Source organism: Cutaneotrichosporon cavernicola (assembly GCF_030864355.1).
Source record: "Cutaneotrichosporon cavernicola HIS019 DNA, chromosome: 7b".
Classification (NCBI taxonomy): Eukaryota; Fungi; Basidiomycota; class Tremellomycetes; order Trichosporonales; family Trichosporonaceae; genus Cutaneotrichosporon; species Cutaneotrichosporon cavernicola.
The window spans coordinates 484,946-508,346 of record NC_083400.1 but is presented as its reverse complement, the minus strand read 5'-3'; the positions used below and the strand labels follow the sequence as shown (position 1 = coordinate 508,346).

At 58.3% G+C, this 23,401-nt stretch overlaps 11 protein-coding genes across 11 annotated transcripts; 5 read left to right on the top strand and 6 right to left on the bottom strand.

The window, feature by feature from the left end:
* Nucleotides 1–197: 197 nt before the first annotated feature.
* Nucleotides 198–2,148, bottom strand: CcaverHIS019_0704250 (uncharacterized protein; the record flags this gene model as incomplete). Its single annotated transcript, XM_060603857.1, has 4 exons — nucleotides 198–632; nucleotides 683–1,082; nucleotides 1,119–1,807; nucleotides 1,903–2,148. 4 exons carry the CDS (start codon nucleotides 2,146–2,148, stop codon nucleotides 198–200), a joined length of 1,770 nt encoding a protein of 589 aa, XP_060460109.1.
* Nucleotides 2,149–2,630: 482 nt separating this feature from the next.
* CcaverHIS019_0704240 (uncharacterized protein) lies at nucleotides 2,631–3,671 on the bottom strand (the record flags this gene model as incomplete). Its single annotated transcript, XM_060603856.1, has 7 exons — nucleotides 2,631–2,910; nucleotides 3,053–3,101; nucleotides 3,136–3,294; nucleotides 3,373–3,396; nucleotides 3,439–3,526; nucleotides 3,566–3,581; nucleotides 3,613–3,671. The coding sequence occupies 7 exons, from the start codon at nucleotides 3,669–3,671 to the stop codon at nucleotides 2,631–2,633; spliced, it is 675 nt and encodes a 224-aa protein (XP_060460108.1).
* A 349-nt stretch (nucleotides 3,672–4,020) lies between these two features.
* On the top strand, nucleotides 4,021–5,284 carry CcaverHIS019_0704230 (uncharacterized protein; the record flags this gene model as incomplete). The annotated part of the gene is made up of 3 exons (XM_060603854.1): nucleotides 4,021–4,277; nucleotides 4,341–4,651; nucleotides 4,707–5,284. The coding sequence occupies 3 exons, from the start codon at nucleotides 4,021–4,023 to the stop codon at nucleotides 5,282–5,284; spliced, it is 1,146 nt and encodes a 381-aa protein (XP_060460107.1).
* An 843-nt stretch (nucleotides 5,285–6,127) lies between these two features.
* On the top strand, nucleotides 6,128–7,312 carry CcaverHIS019_0704220 (uncharacterized protein; the record flags this gene model as incomplete). Its single annotated transcript, XM_060603853.1, has 1 exon — nucleotides 6,128–7,312. One exon carries the CDS (start codon nucleotides 6,128–6,130, stop codon nucleotides 7,310–7,312), a length of 1,185 nt encoding a protein of 394 aa, XP_060460106.1.
* A 225-nt stretch (nucleotides 7,313–7,537) lies between these two features.
* Nucleotides 7,538–8,841, bottom strand: CcaverHIS019_0704210 (uncharacterized protein; the record flags this gene model as incomplete). The annotated part of the gene is made up of 3 exons (XM_060603852.1): nucleotides 7,538–8,510; nucleotides 8,592–8,687; nucleotides 8,720–8,841. The coding sequence occupies 3 exons, from the start codon at nucleotides 8,839–8,841 to the stop codon at nucleotides 7,538–7,540; spliced, it is 1,191 nt and encodes a 396-aa protein (XP_060460105.1).
* Nucleotides 8,842–9,173: 332 nt separating this feature from the next.
* On the top strand, nucleotides 9,174–9,875 carry ats1 (uncharacterized protein; the record flags this gene model as incomplete). Its single annotated transcript, XM_060603851.1, has 4 exons — nucleotides 9,174–9,218; nucleotides 9,256–9,285; nucleotides 9,337–9,468; nucleotides 9,585–9,875. 4 exons carry the CDS (start codon nucleotides 9,174–9,176, stop codon nucleotides 9,873–9,875), a joined length of 498 nt encoding a protein of 165 aa, XP_060460104.1.
* Nucleotides 9,876–9,905: 30 nt separating this feature from the next.
* CcaverHIS019_0704190 (uncharacterized protein) lies at nucleotides 9,906–10,755 on the bottom strand (the record flags this gene model as incomplete). Its single annotated transcript, XM_060603850.1, has 4 exons — nucleotides 9,906–10,082; nucleotides 10,119–10,400; nucleotides 10,491–10,599; nucleotides 10,631–10,755. The coding sequence occupies 4 exons, from the start codon at nucleotides 10,753–10,755 to the stop codon at nucleotides 9,906–9,908; spliced, it is 693 nt and encodes a 230-aa protein (XP_060460103.1).
* Nucleotides 10,756–10,966: 211 nt separating this feature from the next.
* CcaverHIS019_0704180 (uncharacterized protein) lies at nucleotides 10,967–11,950 on the top strand (the record flags this gene model as incomplete). The annotated part of the gene is made up of 6 exons (XM_060603849.1): nucleotides 10,967–10,969; nucleotides 11,001–11,042; nucleotides 11,078–11,227; nucleotides 11,475–11,583; nucleotides 11,787–11,825; nucleotides 11,865–11,950. 6 exons carry the CDS (start codon nucleotides 10,967–10,969, stop codon nucleotides 11,948–11,950), a joined length of 429 nt encoding a protein of 142 aa, XP_060460102.1.
* A 1,200-nt stretch (nucleotides 11,951–13,150) lies between these two features.
* CcaverHIS019_0704170 (uncharacterized protein) lies at nucleotides 13,151–15,944 on the top strand (the record flags this gene model as incomplete). The annotated part of the gene is made up of 9 exons (XM_060603848.1): nucleotides 13,151–13,320; nucleotides 13,362–13,506; nucleotides 13,560–13,730; nucleotides 13,845–14,000; nucleotides 14,053–14,303; nucleotides 14,344–14,577; nucleotides 14,970–15,141; nucleotides 15,364–15,834; nucleotides 15,915–15,944. The coding sequence occupies 9 exons, from the start codon at nucleotides 13,151–13,153 to the stop codon at nucleotides 15,942–15,944; spliced, it is 1,800 nt and encodes a 599-aa protein (XP_060460101.1).
* A 562-nt stretch (nucleotides 15,945–16,506) lies between these two features.
* On the bottom strand, nucleotides 16,507–17,997 carry CcaverHIS019_0704160 (uncharacterized protein; the record flags this gene model as incomplete). Its single annotated transcript, XM_060603847.1, has 4 exons — nucleotides 16,507–16,982; nucleotides 17,138–17,223; nucleotides 17,359–17,396; nucleotides 17,431–17,997. 4 exons carry the CDS (start codon nucleotides 17,995–17,997, stop codon nucleotides 16,507–16,509), a joined length of 1,167 nt encoding a protein of 388 aa, XP_060460100.1.
* Nucleotides 17,998–18,858: 861 nt separating this feature from the next.
* CcaverHIS019_0704150 (uncharacterized protein) lies at nucleotides 18,859–22,880 on the bottom strand (the record flags this gene model as incomplete). Its single annotated transcript, XM_060603846.1, has 4 exons — nucleotides 18,859–21,411; nucleotides 21,446–22,379; nucleotides 22,471–22,541; nucleotides 22,773–22,880. 4 exons carry the CDS (start codon nucleotides 22,878–22,880, stop codon nucleotides 18,859–18,861), a joined length of 3,666 nt encoding a protein of 1,221 aa, XP_060460099.1.
* Between the last annotated feature and the right edge of the window lie 521 nt (nucleotides 22,881–23,401).

The following is a 23,401-nucleotide window of genomic DNA, read 5'->3' as shown; positions in this document are numbered from 1 at the left end:
TTTCTCTTGTACCATTGGTCGCCGTGCTGGTCGCGCGTCCTTGTCATTTGTCGTATCATGATTATTGCCTTGGTTTCATCTCGAGGTCGGTGGTTGTATCTCGGTATCTTGATGGACCGTGTCTGCCCAACATAAACGCATCAACGCATGTACCCAAAGTCAGAAATGCATCCCAGAACCCGGAGCGATTACAACAACTATTCGATTGTAAGGCGGTGCTGGAGCCTGTAGCTGCCGTCGGCCGTCTGGCCAAAGTTCATCTCGTCGCTAGGAGTGTGGCCGTGTCCTTTTCGCCTCCATCCCGTGGCGCGCTTAAGGCCCTTGCCAAAGTTGCGCCAGACGATGATGGCGAACACGATACACAGGACGATCATGGCGAGCGCGAGCACCGAGAATATGGTGAGGGACATTTTGACGCCCTCGAACCGGGATGACTGGGTCCAGATGCGTACCATCTTGTAGATGAAGTACGCGACGGCGCCGTGCATGCCGAAGATGAAGATGCCCATGAGCCACGCCAGCTCCCATCGTCCCGCAATGGCGCCGAACACGAGCCACACGACCGAGAGCGGAAGCATGATGATCGTAATGTACTTTTCCGGTTGGTCGCCGCGAAGGACCATGAAGATGAACTGGTGTGAGCGGGAAAAAAGGGGGGAGGAAGAGCTGGACAGACACCCACCTGCACGCCAAAGCCAAGGACGAAGAAGAACGTAAAGCAGAGGATACACTCAAATATCTGGTACTGGCGGTAGTACCTGCGGATCTGGAGGTCTGCGCCGAGGAAACGATAGATGCGCCAACCAAACTCTTTCCAGATGGACCAGGCGAGGAAGATGTACGCAATTTGAGCGATGGCGATGACTGCGATAACTAGACCCGAAAGGATCTTGGTTGGTAGTGAGAAAATCTTGTGGTCCGTGTGCGCGTTGCCGTCCGTGTGAGTACCGAGGACCTCTGCGATTTCGCCGACTTGGATGGCGGCGTATATGAGGAGGAGGCAGTTGAAGATGGCGAGACCGACGATTTGGATCGTGTTGCGGTAGAATACTGCCCAGAGGGTGAGCGTCACCTGGGTGATACTGGGATTAGCATATCAAGAGAAGAGAGGGGCTCACTGGGCAAGAATGAAGACGACGAGGAAGATGCGCAGGCGCCGACCGTTGGGATCTCCCGAGTCGTCCGAGATCTCCTGGTCGTACCGCCACAACAAGTTTGCCTGGATCGCAATGTCGATCACTGCCTCGAGGAACGTGATAATGATGAGGGCGCGGATTGCAGTATTCTTGGGCCAGAATCCGTCTATCCACTTGTTTGGGGCTTTGGGTGGCACATAACTGTTACGCACAGGTTGGGCGACGGCCTTTTCTTCATGTCCGTCCTTTTCTTCACCAGGCTCCGAGACCATGCTCAGTCTCCGGTCTGCAGAGAGGGGCGAGAGCACAGTTTCGGTGTCAGGGATCTGTGTTTCCATGGGATGCCGCTGGTGCATGAGCTGGTGACCAGCGAAGCCTCCTGAGCCCGGCTGGCGGGAGGGCGCGTAGTCTGTTGACGGTTGGCTGGACGGGTAGTTCGGGCCATAGGTCGGGTGGTAGGTCGGGCCTCGCGCGTAGTTGAGAGACGAGTTGGATCCGCCAGAGACAAATGGTGGCCTGCTTACCGGGGGCGAGGTGGGTCCGTGCGCTGGCGGTGGAAGCACTCCAACCCCAAAGTGGGCCTGATAGATGCGAGGCGGGTAGGTGGGGCCCATTCCGGGCGGCGACGAGGAAGATGACGAGGCGCGGCTCGGCGGCTGTTCAGGGGACGCCTGGTGTGAGTTGTGAATTGCGGGCAAGGTGGGAACGACGGACTGGGGTGCAAGTGCAATGAGGGGTAGGAGAAAGGGAGACGGAGGAGACGCACCGGAATAGGCGCTGGCCCAGGGCCGAGGATGCCTTCCATCGGTGTGGGCGCGCCAGTCGACGTGGGAGATGTGACGCGCGGGATGTTGGGAAGCGGGCGGAATCCGCGAGTTGTCGGACTCGTCGCGCTAGTCGGGGACATTGCGCCGGGAGACGTGACGCCGGAGGAGGGCTGAGTGGAGACGGCGTCGACGAGGTAATCGTAGTCGGAGAGTGTGAAGCGGTGTTCCTTTGTTGGAGAGGACATGGTAGCAATGAAGAGAAGGGATCTGGAGGAGGAGTAGGAGTAGGACAAGGAGTGGTTGGACGCTCGGGCCTGGCCTGCTGGCGAGTGCGTGGTTGTAAGAGGGTTCTTGTGCGGCCGGCGTCACAAGGTTAACGAATGAGAGAAGAAATGAGGCGGAGAGAGCACGATGTAAGAGGTAAGAGGTAAGAGATAAGAGAGAAAGCGGATGACGGAAATGCCAAGAGGTCGCAAGAGACTACTTGTTAGGTGGCGGTGCTTGTTCGTCTCCCAAGTCTCACCTGACTTTGTGACCGTGACATCTTTGGTGCTTTGGCCTTTTGGCCTTGTAGTACATTCCTAGATCTCAAGTTCTAATCCTAGGCCACGTAATCCCCCTCTCTCCCTCTATCTCTCTCTTCTTCTCAAGCAATACATCCAAGTGCGGTACGCGATCAAGGCACCATGCTTTACGGCATGTTCCATGTGACTGCAGCATACCATGTTTACCCGTCCGCGTCCCCGTCCGCGTGCCCCAGCCGCCCCTCGAGTCTTGACTTTGGCCATGCATCAGCCTCATCGGGGTGATGAATGTCAGCCCACGCGTCATCGTACTCTCCTCCAGTCCAGCCCCACCGCATCTCGGCCTCGGACCATACCTCGACGACCTTGACTTTGCCAAAGCCCAGGCGCTCGAAGAGGGATATGCTGGCTTGGTTGGCAGTACCGATGCGCGCGATAAAGTGGCGTGGAGAGAGGGGGAGGTGATGTACGGCGTAGGTTATGCTGTGGTCAGCGGGCGCGCGCCAGTGGAACAAGCGTGCAGGGAAGTGGGCGGAGCAATGGTGCGGGAGACTGGTGCGGGAGACTGGTGCGGGATTGAGCGGCATCGTCGTTGTGAATGGTATCACTTTCAAGGCTCACTCACAATAGACCCAATGCCTCCATCGCGATTCCTTTACGTCTAAATCCGGGCTCTAATGTCAGCTAAATACACGCACAACAGCTCACCAGCGATCATGATCTCGCACTCGGCGTCGTCGCCCCCCTCCGGCTTGAAGAGGTTGACGTCGCCGACCATTTTGCAGCGCTGCACCTCCTTCCACGTCAGGAGGAGATTGGAATCGGCAGGCAAGTCGTCGGGTCTCGCGAGGATGATGAATGTGAGTTCTGGTGTGTGTCAGTACGGCGTCCAACGTCGCAAGTGTGGAGGGTGGAGAACGTAAAGATGACATGACGCCGACTCACTATCCTCGTCCGTCTGCCATTTTTCTGCCGTCAGCTACAGGGTAACAATGATTGAGCTGTACCCACGCTGCATCTCATACTCTTCTTCGAGGGAGAGAGGCTCGCTGGCCGTGAGCTCGAGGAGCTCTGGGGATTTCATCCACTCGTGATATGTCTGCCCTCAGCTTCCAGCCCTGCTCCAAGAGGTACACACTGGTACATGCTCCTTCCTGCTGTTAACTGTGATGATCTGTGGTTTACCTGTAAGGTACGAGGACGCAGGTGTCGCCGCAGATGTAAGTGTGTTTGTTGAGGCGCATGTTTGTGTCAACAAGACAACCAGACGAAAACGTCACGTCACTATTCCTGCATACTCCTGGCTGTTGGGTTTCCTAAAGAGAGATGTGGAGTGGGGCAGATGAGATATAGATGACGGATGAGATAAACGGCTCGCTTGGATGGGGCCGATGGAGATTGAGCGGGCAACTTAGCCGAGTTTATGGGCCCCGCAATCATCAAGTATGGAGTGTTCGAGGTCCGGTCCGAGGCATGTCATGTCACTTTGGCGTCTCCTCGTACGTGTGCTTGCCGAAGTCGTCAGCACATCCACATTTCCCACCCCTCATATACTGTATCTTTGACTATCTATCTCTCCCTCAATAACTCAAAATGCTCCCAACCTCCACCCTCCTCTCGCGCGCCAACACCTTCGGCTGGATCGGCCTCGGCGCCATGGGCGGTCCCATGGCCACCAACCTCTACACCAAGGCCTGGGCTCTGGCCGGTACGCGCAAGGGTACCGAGATGCCCGAGATGGTCATTTGCGAGCCTAACGATGCCAATGCCACGGCATTCATTAATGGTGTCAAGGAGCAGAGTGGTGCCGAGGCTGCCGGTCGTGTGCGCCGTGTCACCAAGCCCAGCGAGTAAGTCTAGCCTCATCCGTCTCTAGGACGACATTCTCCCCCTTGCCCGCTCACTAACCCCAGGGTCGCCGCCGAGGCTGCGCGCGTCTTCACCATGCTTCCCTCCACGCCCCAGGTCGAGGCCGTGTACCTCGGCGAGAGTGGTCTTCTCAAGGGTCTGTCGGACGCAAAGAGCTCGGGATCCCTCAGCGAGCACGTCAAGGCCAACCCTTGGCTCCTTGGTGCCTCCGAGGCGCCCAAGGACTCGACCAACGCCAACACCCTGCTCGTGGACCACACGACGCTGGACCCCACAGCCGCCAAGCGTATCGCTGACGACGTGCATGCGCAGACGAACAACTCGGTGCTTATGATTGACGGGCCTGTTTCTGGTGGTGAGTTATCCAAGTCGAAGCGACGAGGGGCCCCTATAACAGAAACTGATCTTAGGCGTCGCCGGAGCCAAGGCTGGCACCCTCACCATCATGTTCGGTTCCCCCTCGCCTATTGCGTCCGACCTCGCTCGCGGCCTCCTCCAGTTCATGTCCCGTGAAGGCGGTGTCGTTCCCTGCGGTGGGAGCGGCGCAGGCGTTGGCGTAAAGGTCTGCAACAACCTCGTGTTGGCGATCAACCAGATCGCGCTGGCCGAGGGACTGGCCCTGGGTCACGCGCTCAAAATCGACCCGCTTCTCCTGCACGACATTTTCAACACTTCCTCGGCCCAGTCGTGGTCGAGCAAGGTCAACTCCCCTCTTCCCGAGGTCGCTGGATCACCGGGGTCGCGCGGATACAAGGGCGGATTCTTGAGCAAGCTCATGCTCAAGGACGTTGGGCTTGCTTTGAGTGCTGCCCACGCCCACTCGTTGCCCACGCCTCTTACATGGGCCGCGGGGAGCGTTTATGAGGCTGTGGGTAAGGAGGGCGACATGGCCAACGAGGACTTTTCGGTTGTGTACAAGTGGCTTTTGGAGAAGCAGGCGCAGGGCGTTGAGATTGGGTGGAAGAACGGCGGGCCGGGCGACAAGTAGTAGTAGTAATGTTGTGTAGATTCGCATCGTGACTGGGATTGGTGCGGTGGGACGAATTGAGACTGACGGTTCAGTTGCAACTCACTAATCACTGACTATTGAGCTCCGTTGCGACGACAATAATATCTGCTGTTTCGTGCCGTCTGCGTACGATCTTGGGCGTGTCTTGGGTGGCGGTGCTACTTAGCAATGGCAGCGACAAGGTAGGTGACAACACGTATGTGGCATTCCTCACGCTGGTAAGTCTCCTGGGATGACACTGCCAACCTGCCACACAGGCGCGTTGTCAGGCAGTAGCGAGGATGATGCGGATGGCGATATGGCGACTAGCTCTCGCACTTTGATTGTCATTATCATCGAGGCTTGTACAAACTTGGATAGGATTGCTAGATGAGCGCAAATCTCCTCTGGTTCTCTCAGCAACTCGCATCCGTTGTGTAGCCGTAGTTGACTAGTGACTCGTAAGCCCACTACTGTATTCCCATCTTGCACCTCCCATTTCACGCATTAGTAGCATGAGGCTACCAGCTACCAGCTTGTTAATTGTTGCCAAACTCGAATATATTCTTTGGCTCTGAGTGTCACTGCCAGAGTTGGCCCACACCACGAGGCTGCCCCACTCTCAATGCGGAAGCAGATTGTCCCACTTGGGTTTATCGACCTTGACTTTGCCGCCCAACTCGACACCAACAACTCACATCCATCCTCACCATCTTCTCCGACTCTGGTGACATTGTTACAACCCGACAGGAAGAGTACTCGCATTCCCTTTTATCCAGCCAAATCCACCCTCAGTTGCGTCACCCACTCTCAACACCTACCTTCCTTCCTTCCTCCTCTGCCATGCCCCGCTCTCCCTCACCCTACCGCCGCCGCCGTTCCCCCTCACCACCTCGCTACCGCGGCGGCGGCGGAGACAGATACCGCGGCGAAGATTGGGACGACCGTGACAACCTGCGCCGACGCAACAAGCGCGGCGGCCGGAAGGAGAAGGAGCGTCGCGCGGCCGTGGCAATCGAGGACGAGTGGGGTGCCTACAACCGCCGCCGGGGACGTGATCGCAGCCCATCAAGCTCAGTCCCAACGCCGAGCAGAGCCGGCTCACCTGAAGAGGGACAAATCACGAGCCCTTCTCCGCGCCGCGAACGTAGTCCTAGTCCGCGTCGAGACCGGGATCGGGATCGTGACAGGGATCGCGACCGCGATCGCGACCGTGACCGCAGCCGCTCACCACGCCGCTCGCCTTCTCCACATCGGTGGCGCGACCGTGAGCGTGAGCGCGATCGTGAGCGTGAGCGCGATCGCGACCGCTCCCCACGTCGCGGGTTTCAGGACATGTATGCGGACCGATACCGTGGGGATGACTACGACGACGACCGCGACCGCGACGACAGGGACCGCGGGCGGCGACGATGGGACCGCTCGCGCTCGGCGAGTCCGCGTCGGCGTTCGCCTAGCATATCGTCGCCCGACTCGCGCCGATCGCCCAAGAGCGGAGGGAATAGTCCGCGGCCCACCTCGTCATCCGCAACGCCGCGGCGCCCACCTACGGGACCTCGCGCTTATGGACCTGGCTCGCGCGGTCCCCCGACTGGGTACGGCGTGCCCGTACCCCTCGAGGGCGTACGTCCCCCATGGGCTGCTCGCCCACCACCCAACGCGCCAAGCGGGCCGGCTGCGCTTGTGCATGCCTTACCCGTTCCCATTCCCATTTCCATTCCCATTCCCATGTCCGTGGCCGTGCCAGTTCCAGTGCAAGTACAAGTGCCCGAGGACCCCGAAGTGGCTGCCCGCGCCGAGCTCCCGGCTCTCACAGTGTCGTTCGTGGGCGCATGGGAGGTCGAGCTGGCTGCTCACCATAAAGTCATGGCAACCGCTCAGGCGACCACGGATCGGGCACTGGCAGCGCAGCGTGTCGCGGCAACTATACTTGCCGACGCGGAGGCTGAGATGGCCGCGGCGGCGGAGCGGCACAAGGTCACGGAAGAGCAGCTGGGGGCATCAATTAACGCCATGATTGGTGTGTAGATGGTAGTAGAGTGTAGATGCGCAGTAGTGATGTAACATGTACCCACGACACAGCAGTCGAGCAGGACTAACATCCCACCCCCAACCTTGCCACCAAGCCATTAGCGGCTGCGTATTCTCATGGGCCGTTTCGCATCCAAGCCTCAGCTACGCATCCAAGCATCAGCTACGCATCCAAGCCTCAGCTATAGATACAGTATGCATGCTAGAACCTCCCAGCTACGCTCACACCTGCGTCGACGTTGCCTCAAAGTACGCCTCGTACTCGTCGGGAGTCATGAGCTCCTCGTCGGCCTCGGTGACGTCGACAATCCGCATCGCCTTCCCGGCGACCATGACAACCACGTCAGCCCCAGCAGGCGTGGCAACGGCGCTCGTATCGGGCGCAGGCGTGCTCTCGGTTGTGTCGATCGTGTCATCGAGGGCCGCCTCCTCCTCCTCCATTTGGTCATAGTACGCGCTGAGGTCGTCGGCCTTTGGCCCGTCGTCGCTCGGTCCAGCAGCAGCCTTGGCAGCCGCCGAAGCCTTTGCGTGCGCCGCGGCCTGTTTGTTCCCCTCGGCTGTCATCTCGCCAGTAATGGTAGACTGGGTATACCAAACCGGCAGTGCCTCGTGTTTTTTCCCCTCCTCTTCCTTTGGCGCATTTTCGCCAAAGACCACATCGAGGCGCCGTACTGCCGCCCCTTCAGATTCCGCTGGCGCAGTCTCGGTCGCAACATTTTGAGCAATCCAAGCAATGATATTAACAGTCGGCAGTCGGGCCCCCTCGATACTTTTCAAGGCGTCACGAATAGGCCCTGTCGCAACGTTGAACCGCTGCATTCGATCTTGCTTGCTGTCGTCGCCGTGCATTGCCGGATCGTCCTCGATTAATTCCGTGCTGTCCACCTCACATAAGAACGCGCCGGCAGACCGGTCAAACAAGTGCGCGAGGTCCAACGGGTCGTAAACTTTATGGCAAAGGGGACAGATGTAGCCCCTCTTTCCGACTTCGCTCTTCATCTTCTCGTCGATGGATTTGCGCATCATTGCAATACGGTACTTGACGACGTCGGCGAATTCGCGATAGTCGAGGTACCAGTAGATTACGTCGCGGGTGCGAGCCATGGCGCCGGGGGGCACGCCGGCGATCGAGCCGCCGTTGGCGATTGCGCGTTGTTGGAATGAGTTGAGGGGGGCTTTTTCTTTGTTGACGTATCTGGGGTCAGCGGGGAGCGAGGGAGAGGGAGGCATAGGGGGTTGTCAGAGTCCGACGCATACCTCGCACAGCCAAACTTACCGCTTGACAAGTCGATGCGTATGCAGCATACCAATGTACTTGCGCACATCATTCACACCAACATTAAGGACGTCGCTCAATCTCTTCTCTGTGATCCTGTCATCAGCTCCTCCGTTGCGGAGGCTTACACATTCTCCTCCACGAGAAATTGGAGGAGGATACGATACGCGCCGTCGTAGAAGCTATACGCGACCTTGTGCAGCAGGTCCTGACAGCGACGTATGACCTCGTCGCGAGTGAGTTCCGCCATGACAATTGTGACGATGACGATGGGAGATGGGTTGTGTTGTCCACAAAGTTGGGTGACGAGCGGAATCAGATCAGCGTGAGAGTGGGGCAGATTGATCTGTAAATAAGGCGGCATGTCCCGAGGTTTACCAGTGGGCAACGCCGTGAGCGCGCTTTTACGCGTCATCCAACCTGACTCACATTGGGTTTCAGACGCACGCGGTAGAAGCGGCAAGCCAAGCTTGATGAGTAGAGATTGGCCGATGCTAACCGACCCCACACGCTCCCATCCGATGTTGCACGTAACGATGCAACCTCCACACACCTGACTTTGCTTTCTCTCCATCCACATCAATGTCGCAGAACTGGTCTATCAAGGAGGCAACCCCCGACGACATTGTGAGGTCGAGGTCTGTCAACGTGTTGCTAATCCCAGCCTGAGCTGCTCGAGCTCGTCGTCGGTCTCGTGAGTACCCTCCTCCTCACCTTCCCCCTCTTGCTCACTCGCTCACCCCAGGCCATCTACGAGAAGGAACCAGATGCCGTCACCTGCACGCCTGAGATGATGCGTAAGGCCATCTTCGACGACAAGTATGCGCACGCTCTCATTGTGCGCCTCGACTCGGGTAAGGCCGTTGCGCTTTGCATCGTGAGTACATGACGCCAACCTGGTCGAGCCGCCGGCTGCAAAGACGCTATTCCTCTCACTTTTCCGAGCCCCCGATTCCTTCCCGCCATCCCCTCTCCTGCTCGCACTCACGCCAGTACTTCTTCACGTACTCGACGTGGCTCGGCAAGCCCGGCCTCTGGGTCGAAGACATCTACGTCGTGCCCGAGATGCGCGCCGCCGGCATCGGCAAGGCTGTCTTCGGCTACGTCGGCGAGATTGCGCTCCAGCGCGACTGCGGGCGTGTCGAGTGGTGCGTGCTCAAGTGGAACACGCCCAGCATTGAGTTCTACGAGAAGAAGCTCGGCTCGACGCCCCAGGTCGAGTGGGAGACTGAACGCCTCGAGGGTGTCGAGCAGATCAAGAAGCTGGCCGCGCTCAAGGTCTAGATTAGAATACATGCTATATGACGCTTGGAACTATCGGATGGTGGTGTACCCAGCCCCCTTCTTCTCCGCAACCCCGTCCACCCGCTTATCGGCGCTTTGAGACGCCGGTACCTGCCCAAGCTTGGACATGTCCATTGTCAACTGCTTGGCATCACCTTTGAAGCCGACATACTGCACCTTTGATCGCTGGCCGGTACCTGCCTCGCTCTGGGGGTTAGATTAGCCTGGGACTGACTGGCTCACGAAGAGGAGGGTTATGGCGAAGACGTTGGCCATTCGCTGGACTTTGAGGGGCCATTCGTCGACATCGCGCCGTCCACCGAGGTCGCGTCGTTGGATTGGGGGCTCGCTCACGTCCAGGTCCATAATGGGGTCCATGGATTCGAGCTCATCAAAGTCTGGTGGGTGGGGAATGTTGGCGTAGATGCGTAGTCGTCCTGGACGGTGGGGATGTCCTGGAGCGGGGAGGTAGAGGGAGAGGTTGCGGAGACGGAGACTGGCGGTGAAGGGAATGTGGAGGATTAGCTTGGGTTAGTGGTTGCGTGGATTGTGTTGGCAGAATAGGAGCAAGAGGTGGTTCAGTAGAGACGACATAGGCAGGGGGGATAAACTCACCTCGTCATCAACGCCGCTCTCTACAAACTCGTCATCGTCCAACCGCTCATCCCACGGCTTGATGACATTTGGCGCGGCGCCAGGATCGACGAGGTTGACACCCACGACGCTGTTATCAGCTCTGTCGGAATATAGCGCACTTGTCCCGATCAATCCATCCCCAGAGGTTGACATTACTCCCCTCTCCGGCCGATACGCGCTCGAGTACCTCTGTAGTAACCGAGGTATTGAGGTCGTCGACAGTGAGGTCGTCTGCGCAGCTCATCGCGAGTGTGTGGTAAGCTAATGGCTGATGTTGGTATCGTAAGTGAGAGAGGAACGCACAGTCATCATCATCCCAGGTGGCGGCGATCTGGGGCCCAATCTTGATCTTGCTCTTGTATCAAAAGTACACGTGTAAGTCACGTGAATTGACACTAGACCGCCGTCACCACAACGACATTCAACTGCTGGATCTTGTAAACACAATTACAAAGATGGTGAGCCCCTCCCGAGAAGCACTAACCCCAGCTCCCACTTTCGCTGCTCAATGCCGCACAAGGCAAGCCTATGGTATGTCTGAGGATGGAGGATGTGACTGATGCCAGCTCGTCGAGCTCAAGAATGGGGTTACGTTCAACGGACACCTCGTCGACTGCGACAACTTTATGAACGTTACCCTGCGCGAGGTCTACGAGACTAGTGCGGATGGGGAGCGGTTCTGGAAGATGAAGGAGATGTTCATCAAGGGGAATGTGGTGAGTGGGCGCGCGCCGAGGGCAGCCGAGGGTAGAATGCGAGCGCTGGGAGGCAGCAAGGTGGACCAAGGTGTGGATGATGAGGAAGGGAACTCGACTTTGGAGATGGAGTCTATCCCTCTCAGCGCTGGCTAGAGAGCCACACGCGAGGCTGGATGATGGCTTGTAGGCATGTCTATATCTACATCGCGCGAGTGGCTACCGTTAGACTTTGCTCATTCCAACTTGCTTCAGTTGCTGACCCCAGATCAAGTACTTCCGCATTGCGGATGCGGTGCTCGACCAGGCCTCCGAGGAGCAGGAGAAGCAGCGCGCCGAGCGTGCGGCGCAGAAGGCTCGTGGCGGTGCTCGCGGAGGTGGGTGCTTGTTCCTCATCCTTCCCTCATCCTAATGACCCTCATCGACTTTTGTCCTGCGCCGTCTCACCTCTCGGTTGTGCTTGCACATGCCGTCTGCCTTTCAGCGCGGCGCGCACTCTCCAAACCCTTACCCACTTGCCTTTCCGCCAGCTCTCTCTCCCTCTTCTCAGCTATCTTAATGTCGTTCAAGCTGACAGCAGGACGCGGTGGCGGCATGCCCGGCCGTGGCGGCGGTGGAGGTGAGTCGGCCATTCTCGCGATTTCCCAGCTGACAACAGGACGCGGTGGACCACCTCGTGGGATGCCCCAGCGCGGGCGCGGTGCGCCGGGACGAGGCACGCGTGGTGGCGGCCCGGCGCGGTAGTGCGCGGTGTGTGAGCGATGGGGATGTATATGATACCAGTTGAGTGGAAGGGGTGACTGACGCAGAATGATCAATGATCGAGCTCTCTATCGCGCAACGTCACTGGCCAAGCCCCAACCGAGCCTCGACATGCTCGACATGCTCGACATCCAATCGCACTGCCCAACGTGCTGATTATGGACTCGATTCCATACCGCGAACGCGCCCACATGTCCAGTGTGCCCCGCTCTCTCCCCGCTTGCCTCCACTCCATTCCACCGAAGTGAGTTGCCTGGCTTCCGAGTTGGAGGGGCGGGCCGTAGTATGGGCATGGGATGGGGTATGGGTTTGGGCATGGGTTTAGGCATGGCCTATGGCATGGACGTGACGATGGCATTGGCGGACGAGTAGACCCGCCACGGAGATTGACTGTGGATCGACAGCGGCGGCGAAGACTGAGGATCTAGATGCTTAGCAGTCGTGTGTCGAGGTTCCGAGTATGCCGAGAGCTACAGGGGAGACGTGCAGGGGTTGTGAAGAGGGAGTTGTCGTTGAGCTTGTTGTCTGGGGTCGGTGTTGGTGTTGACAGGGGATGAAAGGGGAGTCGCAGGGGGAATGTCTCATGCCATAGGGGTCTAACGTTTGTTATCGCCATGACCTAGCTCTCATCATCCCACTCGACCTCTTGACATCTTTGCCCACATAGTTGAAATTCAACCGCCGAGGCAACAGACATACCCCCCTTTGCCCCTCTACCCCTTCTCCCCTCTCCCTCTCTCCCCCTCTCCCCCTCTCCCTCTCTACCCCTCTACCAATCGACTTGTTGGTGCCCCTCCATTCACCCTTTTGACTCCATTGTCTCAATCTCAGGTCAAAGGGCCGATGGCACGTGCATCTCGGAATGGCGGCCATGCGGCCATTGAAATCCACAGGAATCCCACCAAAATCAAAAGGCACCCGCACAGACCTCTATGCGCACCCGCCCACACGCACGAGACGTGGCGCTATGCAGGGTTGTGGCGCATCAACATTCATGGCACAACCTCACCTGCCAACCTGCGCCGCACATTGCATACAGGTCCAAGCGTCTTTTACCTAGCTAGCTAAGCATGGGGCAAGTGTCTTGGCGACCATGAAAGAGACAAGAAACAGTTCCAACGCCCCTCCTGACACCTCATCCCTCCCTCTCTGCGCCCACTTGGCTAGCTAGAGGTTATAACCATGAGCTCGTGGCCACACCCGCCCATAGACATGGCCGTCGTTATCCTTGCCTCTGGCGTCGAGTTACACGCACGCATCTCTACTCCGGGCAATCCAACGGCCAACAAGATCGACCCCTCTCTTCCCAGTATCGTATTCTGCCACCCGACATGGCTCGACTCATTCTTCTTGTGAGCCCGCCACTCTTCAGACTTGGCAACCCTAACCCCAGCTATCCCCAGATCGAGGACCCCCTCTTCACGGACGGGTATAACCTCGTAGCCTTCGATATGCGTGGGCACGGACTCACGCTCGGCGGATCCCGTCCCGAACGGTACGACGCATGGAGTGTCGCCGATGACATTGTTGCTGGCATGGTGGGTTGTGTGAGGTGTGAAAAGGGCGTTCAAGAGAGAGACACTGACGACAGGACGGACTGGGTATCCGCGCCGCCCACGTCGTCGGTGTTGCGTTTGGAGCTGTCGTAGCGGCCAACCTTGCGAGCGCGCACGCGGACCGCGTCAAGACATTAACGCTCATTTCACTCCCTCCAAACGTGGACAACGAGGACACGGCGATGGGATACGCCGAATGTCGCGAGGTGTGTCTGTCTGCTCTGTTCTCTATTCAACTCTTTGTTGAATTGCAGCTGCAGCTGCAATTCAGGTCACCTGAATGTTCAAGTTGCTCTGGATTGTTAACGGACTGACCCCAGGCACTAGTCGCCGCGACACTTGCTGGTGACGCGGACACAATGGACGCCATTACGCAGGCGACATTTGCGTACGATGCCGGGGCACTTGCACCCGCCATTCGAGAGGTTAGGGACGAGTACATGGCCGCCGCGCGTGAGCGGCTGGAAGCTTCGCCGGTGAGTTGCAAGTTGCGGACGCCACGGTTGGCAACTCTGGCTAATGGGGCAGGAGGAAGCGGCCGACGCAGCTTTCTACGTCTGGGAGCCGGTCACGACCCGTCAACCTCAAACCACCGACGAGATGGCACAGATCTCTGCCCCAGTCCTCATACTGCAAGCGGGTACAACGGAAGAACCAGCCTTCACTGAAGATGCCCAACTGTGGGCGTTTAGGTTTAATTCTCTTCACCGCACCGCGAGAGCCCAAGTCCACATGATCGACAACGTTGGACACTTTATGACTCTGACCAGTCCGAATGTGTACGTTCCCCTCTTCCTGAACATGGTGATTAATATAAAGTGTTAATCCTCTGGTGGCCAAGTTTATCGGTACCCCCGCAAGTGCCAGATTACCCCCTCTTCCTAGAGTTGGTGCCCGAATTCGCGGACCGTCCGAGCCGCGTAGACCGTCTACCCCGCGCAGTGCGACGTTTGGTGGCTTTGACATGTCCATCCCCTTCACGCGGGGCCCGACTGTCGGCGAGGCAATGGACCGCGTCAACGTCTATGTTGATGTTGTGACTGAGGTTGTTGGGTAGGTGAGGAGGAGAGGAGATTGAATTGTGGAGAGTCGATGCAGTGGTATAGGGGTGGCTTTGGGAGCATGATATTGTTGTTGAATTGTGCAGTAGAGTTGTGCTGCAAGCCAGATGATGCATTTAGGAATGAGGAAACAAAACAAAAGGAAGAGGCTGGTGGCGTGTGTGCACGGACGAAGTACGTTTTGTGCGGGTGCGAATGGATAGCAAATACAGTCCAGTCATCGTCGTGACGTTCAAGTCGACTAGTCATTCATTCTTCATCCCTTATCCATCCCTCATCTTGTCATATCACTTGATTTGTTATCTATTCATTCACTCGACCTCTCAACTTCTACCCCAACCCCAACCCCAACCAAACTTATCAACTTACCATCACCCACTCCAGCACGACGATGCCTCGCCGCAAGGCGCCCAAAGGACCCGGAACCGATAAACCCAAGCTGGCAAAGAAGCGAGCCAAAGTCACTCCTACCGTCGCACTTCCCACCGTTGCTGCTCAACCTCAAACACAACCTCAACCAGTAGCAGGTCCTTCGATAATACCGTGGAAGCAACAGGTGAGCTGATACCCTTTCTATTACACTCGTATTGACACTGCGCCCCGATTCTCATACCTCATACTCGACTCGTCACCGGTCACCCGTCACTCGTCACTTGTCACTCGTCACTCATCACCTCCACCGTTCTTGCCCATCCTCTTCTCCCTTACCCTCCCTCCCCTTCCCTCCCCTTCCCTCAACCCCTCCCACCCCCACCCCCACCCCATGCGTCCCCAACAGCTCTCAAACCTCGTCGCCAACCTTCCTCCCCTCCCCCCCGCCGCCACGCCATCAACCTGGACCCCCGAAACCATGGCCGCCTCTCTAGAAGCCTACACAGGCTGGGCCACCTCCATTCGCCAATGGCACCGCGAGCTCGAATCAACCCTCCTCGAACCAAACCTCGACGGACTATTGGAAATGATTTCCACCCCCTTCGCCCCGCCCCTAACCCTCGCAGAGGCCGAAACAAACCTACCCCCAAACACACTCCACGCGTACCTAGTCAACGAAGTAACTCCCAACTATCGCCGTTTCCGTGCCCTCTCGACTCCGTCGCTCTCTGAACATGTCGCCCTCGAATCTCTGGGTATGGCGCTGGACGATATGCTCGCCCAGCACGTCCTGCCCCATATCGCGCCGGGGCATTCGTCGGATGTGGCGAGTGCGAGCTTTTTGCAGTTTGTCGTTCACGAACTCATGCCCAGCTGGGTAAGGTTTAGGGGGAGAAACGTCGAGGCAGTTAGGAGGGCGACGGGGGGTGACGAGGTGGTTAATAGGCTTGTTAGTAGTCTGGAAAGGGCGTTGGAGGGACAGGTTAGATGCGGGTGCCATCCCGAGCGGTTGTAGCTAGAGATGATTAGTTGTACTGTACATGTCATGTTGGGTTCGTATCAACGAATGGAGTGGGTGTGGGTGAGGGTGTGGGGGCCGTGGGGGTTGAGAGCATGGGAGACGTTGTCGTCATGTGTCAATGACAAGTTGATTGTTCACATGCTCACCTGGGGCTCACCTGGTTGTGGCCGAGGTGGCGTGGTACGTAGTATGGTGAGACGCATGTGGCGGTTCCCGGCACTGTTCAGGTGAGGATCTGAACCGCGCTGTGGGCAGGCAGGGTTCCTTACAGTGGGAGATTCAATTCAACTCCAGTCCTACTCAAAATATCACATGAACGAGGCTGTATGTGCGGACATCCAAGCACTTTGTCACAGCACAGTTTAGGCCAAGTTGATCGCAGTGTCACATGTGCATCATCCAGACGCCCCCACCAACCGCCACCAACCAAACCCAACGCCCTGCCCCTGCCCCTGTGACATGGCTCTATGTCCAACTCTCTATCAGTGATAATATACATACGTAAATGCAACACAAGCACAAATGTCACTAAACGCCAACCGACATGGACCGGCGCGCCGCCTCGCTGACCGGCACAGGCGACGGGAGCGCGTCCAGCGTACCCCACTCGCCCTTGCCCGTCTTGCGGTAAAAGCTGACAGGCAGCTCGCCCGAATCGAGATCAGACATGCTGACGGTACCCGCAAGCTCGTACCCCATGCTCTTGTGCGTGATGTACTTGAGGATGGTCAAGTGTATGATACGGGCACTGATGAGCGAGCTTTTGCTGTGCGCGACCCATGGCGAGCCGGCAAGCTTGATCTCGCGGCAGTGGCGCTGGCGCACACGTGCCGCCTTGACGCCATCGACCCACGTCGCCTTGATCCCCTCCTCTAGTGCCTGGCCGACGTCGGCCTCGGCGTCAATAATCCAGATACGGTCAGACGAGTAGAATGCGACCGCGAAAAAGACTGGGTCGGGGTCGGGCGTGCAGGTGCTGAAGACGAGTGTGTCCTTGCCGGAATCTGCGGTCAGGAACAATCTCAGATCTGGGGGTGTGATCTGTGCGGCCGCCAAGAGTTTGGCGCTTGCACCAAGATTGAGTCGATGCAACTGTCAAGGAGCGCAGGGACACGGAACGCCACGAGCGGAACGCCGAGCGGATCACACTCGCACTCACCCTTGGCACTCATGCGGTAGCTCGTCGTGAGCTCGTATCCGTTTCGTGCAAGTTCGACGAGGAGATAGAGAATGATGCGCTTCGAGCTGGCGTCAGTTGCAGTGCGAGCGTGGCTGTGATGCGGTGTAGGTGAGAGTGAGGTGGGATTAGGGGCCAGAGGAAGGCTGGGCGCCAGAAACAGAAGCGCCAAGAGCGGTCGGTGACCGTTGATCGACACTCACGCCACCTTGTCCCCCGAGGAGGGGTTCCAAGCATCGCCCTGGGGTCAGCGAGCTCCACGTTGTCTAGCCTACCTTGAGGGTAATCTCCCACACTCCCCCTTCGCATCCCTTGCTGCGGTGGAATTCCATAAGCTCGGGTGCATAGTCGACGCTATCCATCGTGCGGATGCCGTGCTTCCAAGCACGCTGTACGGCGGCAATCACGGCCGGTCGGATCACCACAGGCATGGCGATGAACGAGAGTGTGGAAGTGCCGGAGAGGGACACGCTGAAGAACGGGAAGGGCGACTTCATCGAGCTCTCTGGTAACGGGCACATGTCGTTGCTAGAGCTTGAAGAGTTCGAGTTCTCATCGGCGCTCCAACGGCTATCGGTTGTCTCGGTGCGGTTGATGCTGAGGTTGCGGATGTCGCTTAAACTCAAGCGCTTCTTGCTGAACGAGGTGGATGTTGAGCCGGACGACACAGAGGGCGTGGATGCCTTCAGGATCGAGGCGGGCTGCGACGACACGACGATGCGTGGAGACGGGGGGACCGAGTCCCCAGAGTTGTGACCATTCTCGATGGTCGATACGGGTGTGACGGGGTTGGATGACTTGGAACGTCTGTGGCCTCCGATCTTGAGCGCGGCTAGAGCCATCGTGGGGCGGTTGGGTTCAGGGGGAGGAGGTGAGGAAGGGGGAGAGAGAAGAGAGAGAGATAAGGGTGGTCAAGGTGATGAGGTTGGCGACCAAGTCGGGGAATGGTAGGAGAGAGCTCTAGAGGTGGGAGGCAAGTGGTGGGAGGTAGTTGGACGTTGGAGTTGGAGGTGTGGCTAGAGTTTGGGAGATGGGAAAGTGTGAAGCGAACAGCAACCGCTGATAATGAGTGGCGGTGGAGGCTGAGGCGGAAATGACCGGCGGCGGATGAGCTGTGGCGACGATGGAACGAGAGGGTACGAGGATGTGAAGGGGAGGGTGAGATGAGAGGGATGAGCAGTGTTGAGATGAGGATGTGGGTGGACGATGACAAATGTTCAAAGACACTATACTGTGTGTGTTGACACCTTTGGGTGCTTTAGTGTTGAGATTCACTGGCCACTGGCCACCGACCACCCTACCCTTCCGCTCCACCTTCCCCTGCACCCCAGCACCCCTGCACTTTGCACGCGGCATGTAAGCACGTCACCAAAACAGCCAGGATAGGCACAGCCTACGACGCGACAATTCTAGCACATGCAAGGCAATATGCTTTCAACAAGCATGTGAGGCACCAAAACATGCACCTCGACGGCACGTGCATCCCATCCATGCCTGCATGCTTTTTTTGCCCATAGACACTGTCCAAGCTGTCGCCGCATCATAGTCCTGTCCGCAAATTCAAGTCACCCTCGCCAATCCAACACAATCTAACACACTGACAACCAGCCATCCCCGCACTCACACTCGCACTCGCTAACAATCGCTCGCTCGCTCGACAAACGAAACATACGTATGGAATTACAACAACGCGCAATCGGCATCTACTCGCTCATCGGGACAGCGGGCGCCTCGGCAGACTCCTGCTCGTCCTCGTCCTCGGGCTCGTCGAGCTTGCTCTGCACCCACTCGTCGAGGCGCTTCTTGGCACTCTCATTAGACGACTCGTCGTCCTCCCCGCCAAGGCGGTGGAAGTAGTCCTCAGTGCCCGGAACATAGAAGAGGCGGTAGTTGCCCAGGGCGACGCGGAACTTGAGCCCACTGCTCGCGACATATGACGTCTCGCGCCTAGTGTTCTCTGGCAACTCGTGAATCGTGCGCTTCAGGAATGGCGGCTCGACACGGTGCGCCAGTCCTTCGGTTGGGTAAATGAGAGGATAGCCCGACATGTACAGGTTCCAGGCCTCGACGGCGTTCTTGGGGTCCACCGTCAGGTCCTCGCGCAGGATGAGCTGCACCGCCACCGTCTCGGAGCGCGGGGCATACTCGATCCGGTACATGTTCTCGCGGCTCTCCTCGGGGCCGAGCACCGTCTCGGCCTTCATACGGTACGCAACCTGCTGGCGGGTGGTGGTGCGCTCGTGTCGCCGGTCCGCGACAAGAAGCTTGAACAGCTCCTGGCTCTTGTTGTCGCTGACAATCTGCTGTGTCTGCTTGACGATCGCGCTGACAACGCGGTCCACCGTGAACATGATATAAGCCTTGTTGTTGAACATGAGGCGCAGCGTCTCTTCAAACGTGGCCTGGTCGATCTCCTGGTCAAAGAGTCGCTCGCACAGCGCCAGCAGATGGCCGTAGTAGTGGCGTGCTGGGTTTTCGCCGTTCTCGATACCAAAGTTCTGCGACTCGGGCTCAGCGAGGCCGAGCTTGATTGCAACAGGGTTGATCGGCTGCTTCTTCTGCTCAGCAAGGTCGGTGGCGATCGACTTGCACAACAACAGGCGAGAGTAGAGGATCTGGATGAGACGGACGAGGATGAAGAAGTAGTTGTTGGCGAAGAAATTCGCCGCACGCTGAGGCCTGGGTTGCAGGCCGGGGTCGGAGTCCGCGTCTTCCTCAGGCTCAAGGAAAGGTGCCCACGACGGGTCGTCGGGCCCCTTCTCCTCGTCGTCGGCGCTCGTATCAATGTTCTCCATGCCATCGCCCTGTGCATCGGCGGGTGCTGGCGTGCCTGTGTCCTCGCGAGTCTTGGACATAGCCTCCTTGAGCAGCTTCTGGCGCAGAGACGGCTCGCTCTTCTTCTGACGCCCGTTGTCCTCGGCCATGCTCTGATCGCCGTCCGACTCGGCGCCAGCCGTGCTTTCATCCGAATCGGCAGCGTCGCCAAAGTCGTCAAACTCGTCCTTGTCAAACATGAAGAAGGTGGGGATAAAGTCGCGGATCTGCAGCTCGATGCGCTCCTTATCGGTTGCGTTGATTGTGGTCATGCGGTCCAAATAACCGAACACGAGCTTGAGCGAGTCCTTGAGCACATCGACGTCCTTGAACTCGAACGAATACTGGTGGCGAGGACGAGGAGTCGAACCAGGCTGTGTCATAGTGTTGCGCACGTTGACCTGCTCGCGGCGACGCGCCTCAATCTCGGCAATGATCGTCTTGGGGGCAATCGTCTTCTTGTCCTGCGACTTGAACGTGACACCCTGATGGTCAAGCGCCTTATAAAAGTTCTTGGCGTCCTGCTCGCGCCAGACACGATTCCACTCGCGCTGTGCCTTCTTCCACTCATCATCCTTGGCCTTGAGGCGGTCCAGCACAATGGGGAGCGCGACGACGGGGTTCTCGTGCAGCGCCTTGATAATGTCCGGACCCAACTCCTTGCCGTACACCTTCTTGAGGATGCGCTGGTAAATTGATCTACTGTGCCCGCCCAGGCCCGACTTGAGGTTAAAGTGGCGGCGCTCCTCCTCGTCCATACTCTGGATCTTGTTGTAGAGGGGCTCAAGGAGTGCGATCGTGCGCAGGTTGGCCTCGATGTGGAAGTCATACTCGTGTCGCTCCTCCTCTGACTTGTGCAGCGCCTCCTCGTACGCGTTCTTACGGTGCGTCGAGAATGGTGCCGAGTCTTCGGAAGCCCACGTCGGGTGCGACACCCACTCGTCGTTCAGCACCTCCCAGCACATGGCGTCGCGGCCAGTGCAAGTTAAGTTGATCTCGGACTGGGGCAGTTTGCGGTAGCTGGGGCCGTAGCTCCTGGCGCGCGCGCTGCCGAGGTCAGGCTTGACGCGCTCGAGCATCGGCGTGTTCTCTGACAGCTGGTTGTCGATGTTAACCATACCGCCGAACCCGAATCCGCCCTGCGCCTGGGTTGCGTGGCCAATGTTACCCAAGTCGTCGGCCCCTACTAACTTCTTGAACGACGTCCAGATCTCGCCCGCGTCACCGATGAAGTCCTTGGCGCGGTTGAGCAGCTCCTTGGAATTGATCATGTCCTGAATGAAGAGGTTGAGGAGCTTGAGGAACTCGTGGTACGTCGTCTTGTCGTCGATGTACTTCTTAACCTTGTCAAAGAAGGCCACCTCGTCGGGCGAAGCGAGCGTCTGCAGCACCTGCGAACCAACCGTGGGCTCGTCGGCCTCGGGCGACGCCTCCTTCTTCTTCTGCGCGTCAGCAATGCAGTCAGTCAGAACATACCTTCTGGGCTGCAGCCTTGTCCTGACGGCGCTTCTTGGCCGCTGCGGGATCCTTGGTGTCCTTGCGCTTCTGGCCGGCAGTGGGCGCAGTCGAGCCCGCTGCAGCCTGCACAAACGAGCCGAATCCCATCGCGCCGCCGCTCTCCGGGAGGAACTGTTTGAACTCGGCAAGCAGGTCGGGGGCGTTCTTGAACAGCTCGATTACTTGCTCGTACACCTGGCTGTTATCGCCGGTTCGGCGTCCCTTGCTCACCTCCTCGATGCGCTGATCGCGGTGGTAGGTCTGCAAGATCTCGAGGAAGTTCTTGTACGTCTCGGGCTCCGAGTTGAAGCGGTTCTTGATCTTGTTGACGAACGAGATCGCATGGTTGAACTCGAGCATGGGCGTGGCGCGTTGCTGCTGCGAGCCCGACTGCTGCTGCGCGCCCTGCTGGTACGCCCCGGCCCCAGGTGTAGACGGGCCGGAGACAGGCAAAGGGTGCTGCGGAGGAATGGGGACGGAAGACGGAGCAGCCTGGCGCGGAGCCGGCGCGGGCTGGGGTGGCAGCGCTGCCGGGACCCGCGCGGCAAGTGGCTCGGCACGTGGCCCATCACGGCCGTATGGGTGCGGCTGGGGCGGTGGCGCACCACTGTACCCCGGATGGCTGGGAATTTCACGCTCAGGCTGCTGCTGCTGCTGCTGGGCCATGTGGGCCAGCTCGCGCTCCCTTTCGCGCTCCCTCTGCTCCATGGCGGCTGCGAGACCACCGCTGCCAGGCACCTGGGACACGGTGCCCGTGGGCGTGGTGACGGTGATGACGCCGTGGGCATCGCCCTCGGGGCCAAAACATTCGATTCGGTAGCCGGGAGGCAGGAAGGTGTTGAAACCTTGAATGAGGGACGGATGGCCGCGGAACAGAGTCGAGACGCGGTCGATGACGCCAGGTGTGTCAATCCTGCAAGTCAGCCTCCACTCTCCATAAGCCGAGGCCTGGCAGTTATACTGGCGGGTTGGCCACTATCACCGCCACGCATGCAAACACTCACACCTGGCCCTTGAATTCCTTCATCACGTCAAGGAAGCGGTTGTACACCTCCGGCTGGTCCGCGAACTGGATCTGGGAATGTTAGTACAAGCCAAGCGTGGACACTGGGGTGATGTGGGGTGGTGGAGGTGCGTCCAGAGGAAGAGAATAGAGCTCTCTCCACACCGCGTAAGTGCGATACACGCGCACGATGTCATCCACTTCCTACTGCTAAGGAGCAAAGCTCTTTCAGCTCTTTCCCCGCATTGCTTGCGGACGGGTCCCCTCCCCCAACGCCCATCAACCTCCACCGGAGAGACTCACCTTGACCAGGTCCAGATAACTAAGCGCATCGCGCACGTTGAGCGGACGATACGCGGCCGGGTCGGCCTTGGGCCACGCGCCCGTCCCCGACTGTGGCGGGTTGGACATGGCGGGCGGGTGGATGGGGGTGGTGGTGGTGGTAAGTGGAGGTTTGTCGGGTATCCTCCGAGGGTGCGTCAAGAGCTAAGGAGCTATGTAAGGGGATTGGAAGATGTTCTGACTAGCGCTAGCCAACGGTCGCGTTGTAGGAGCGACGGTAGGAAGAGTTTGAGATGGAGAGAAGATGGATGGCGAAGAGGATGGATGAGTGGGATGGGGGGAAGGGGGGTGGTGGGGGATGGAGGTGACGACCGGCTTGCGAACAAGGCTGGGCCAAAAGGAGTTACCGTGAGAGAGTTGCACGTGATACCGTGATACACCACTATCAACCTCCACCAGCGCCACCCAAGGCACAGACAGACACACGAATATGTGGCAGTCAACATGGTGATACAGTGCGTACGCAAGTCGACGTCGCTGTAAAACTGTCCTAAAGGCCTGTCGAAACGAGTGTCCAGCCAAACAATGCGCGCATTATTGACATCCAGGGACAACAAGAGCAAACGAGCGACCCAAATATGCAACGTACG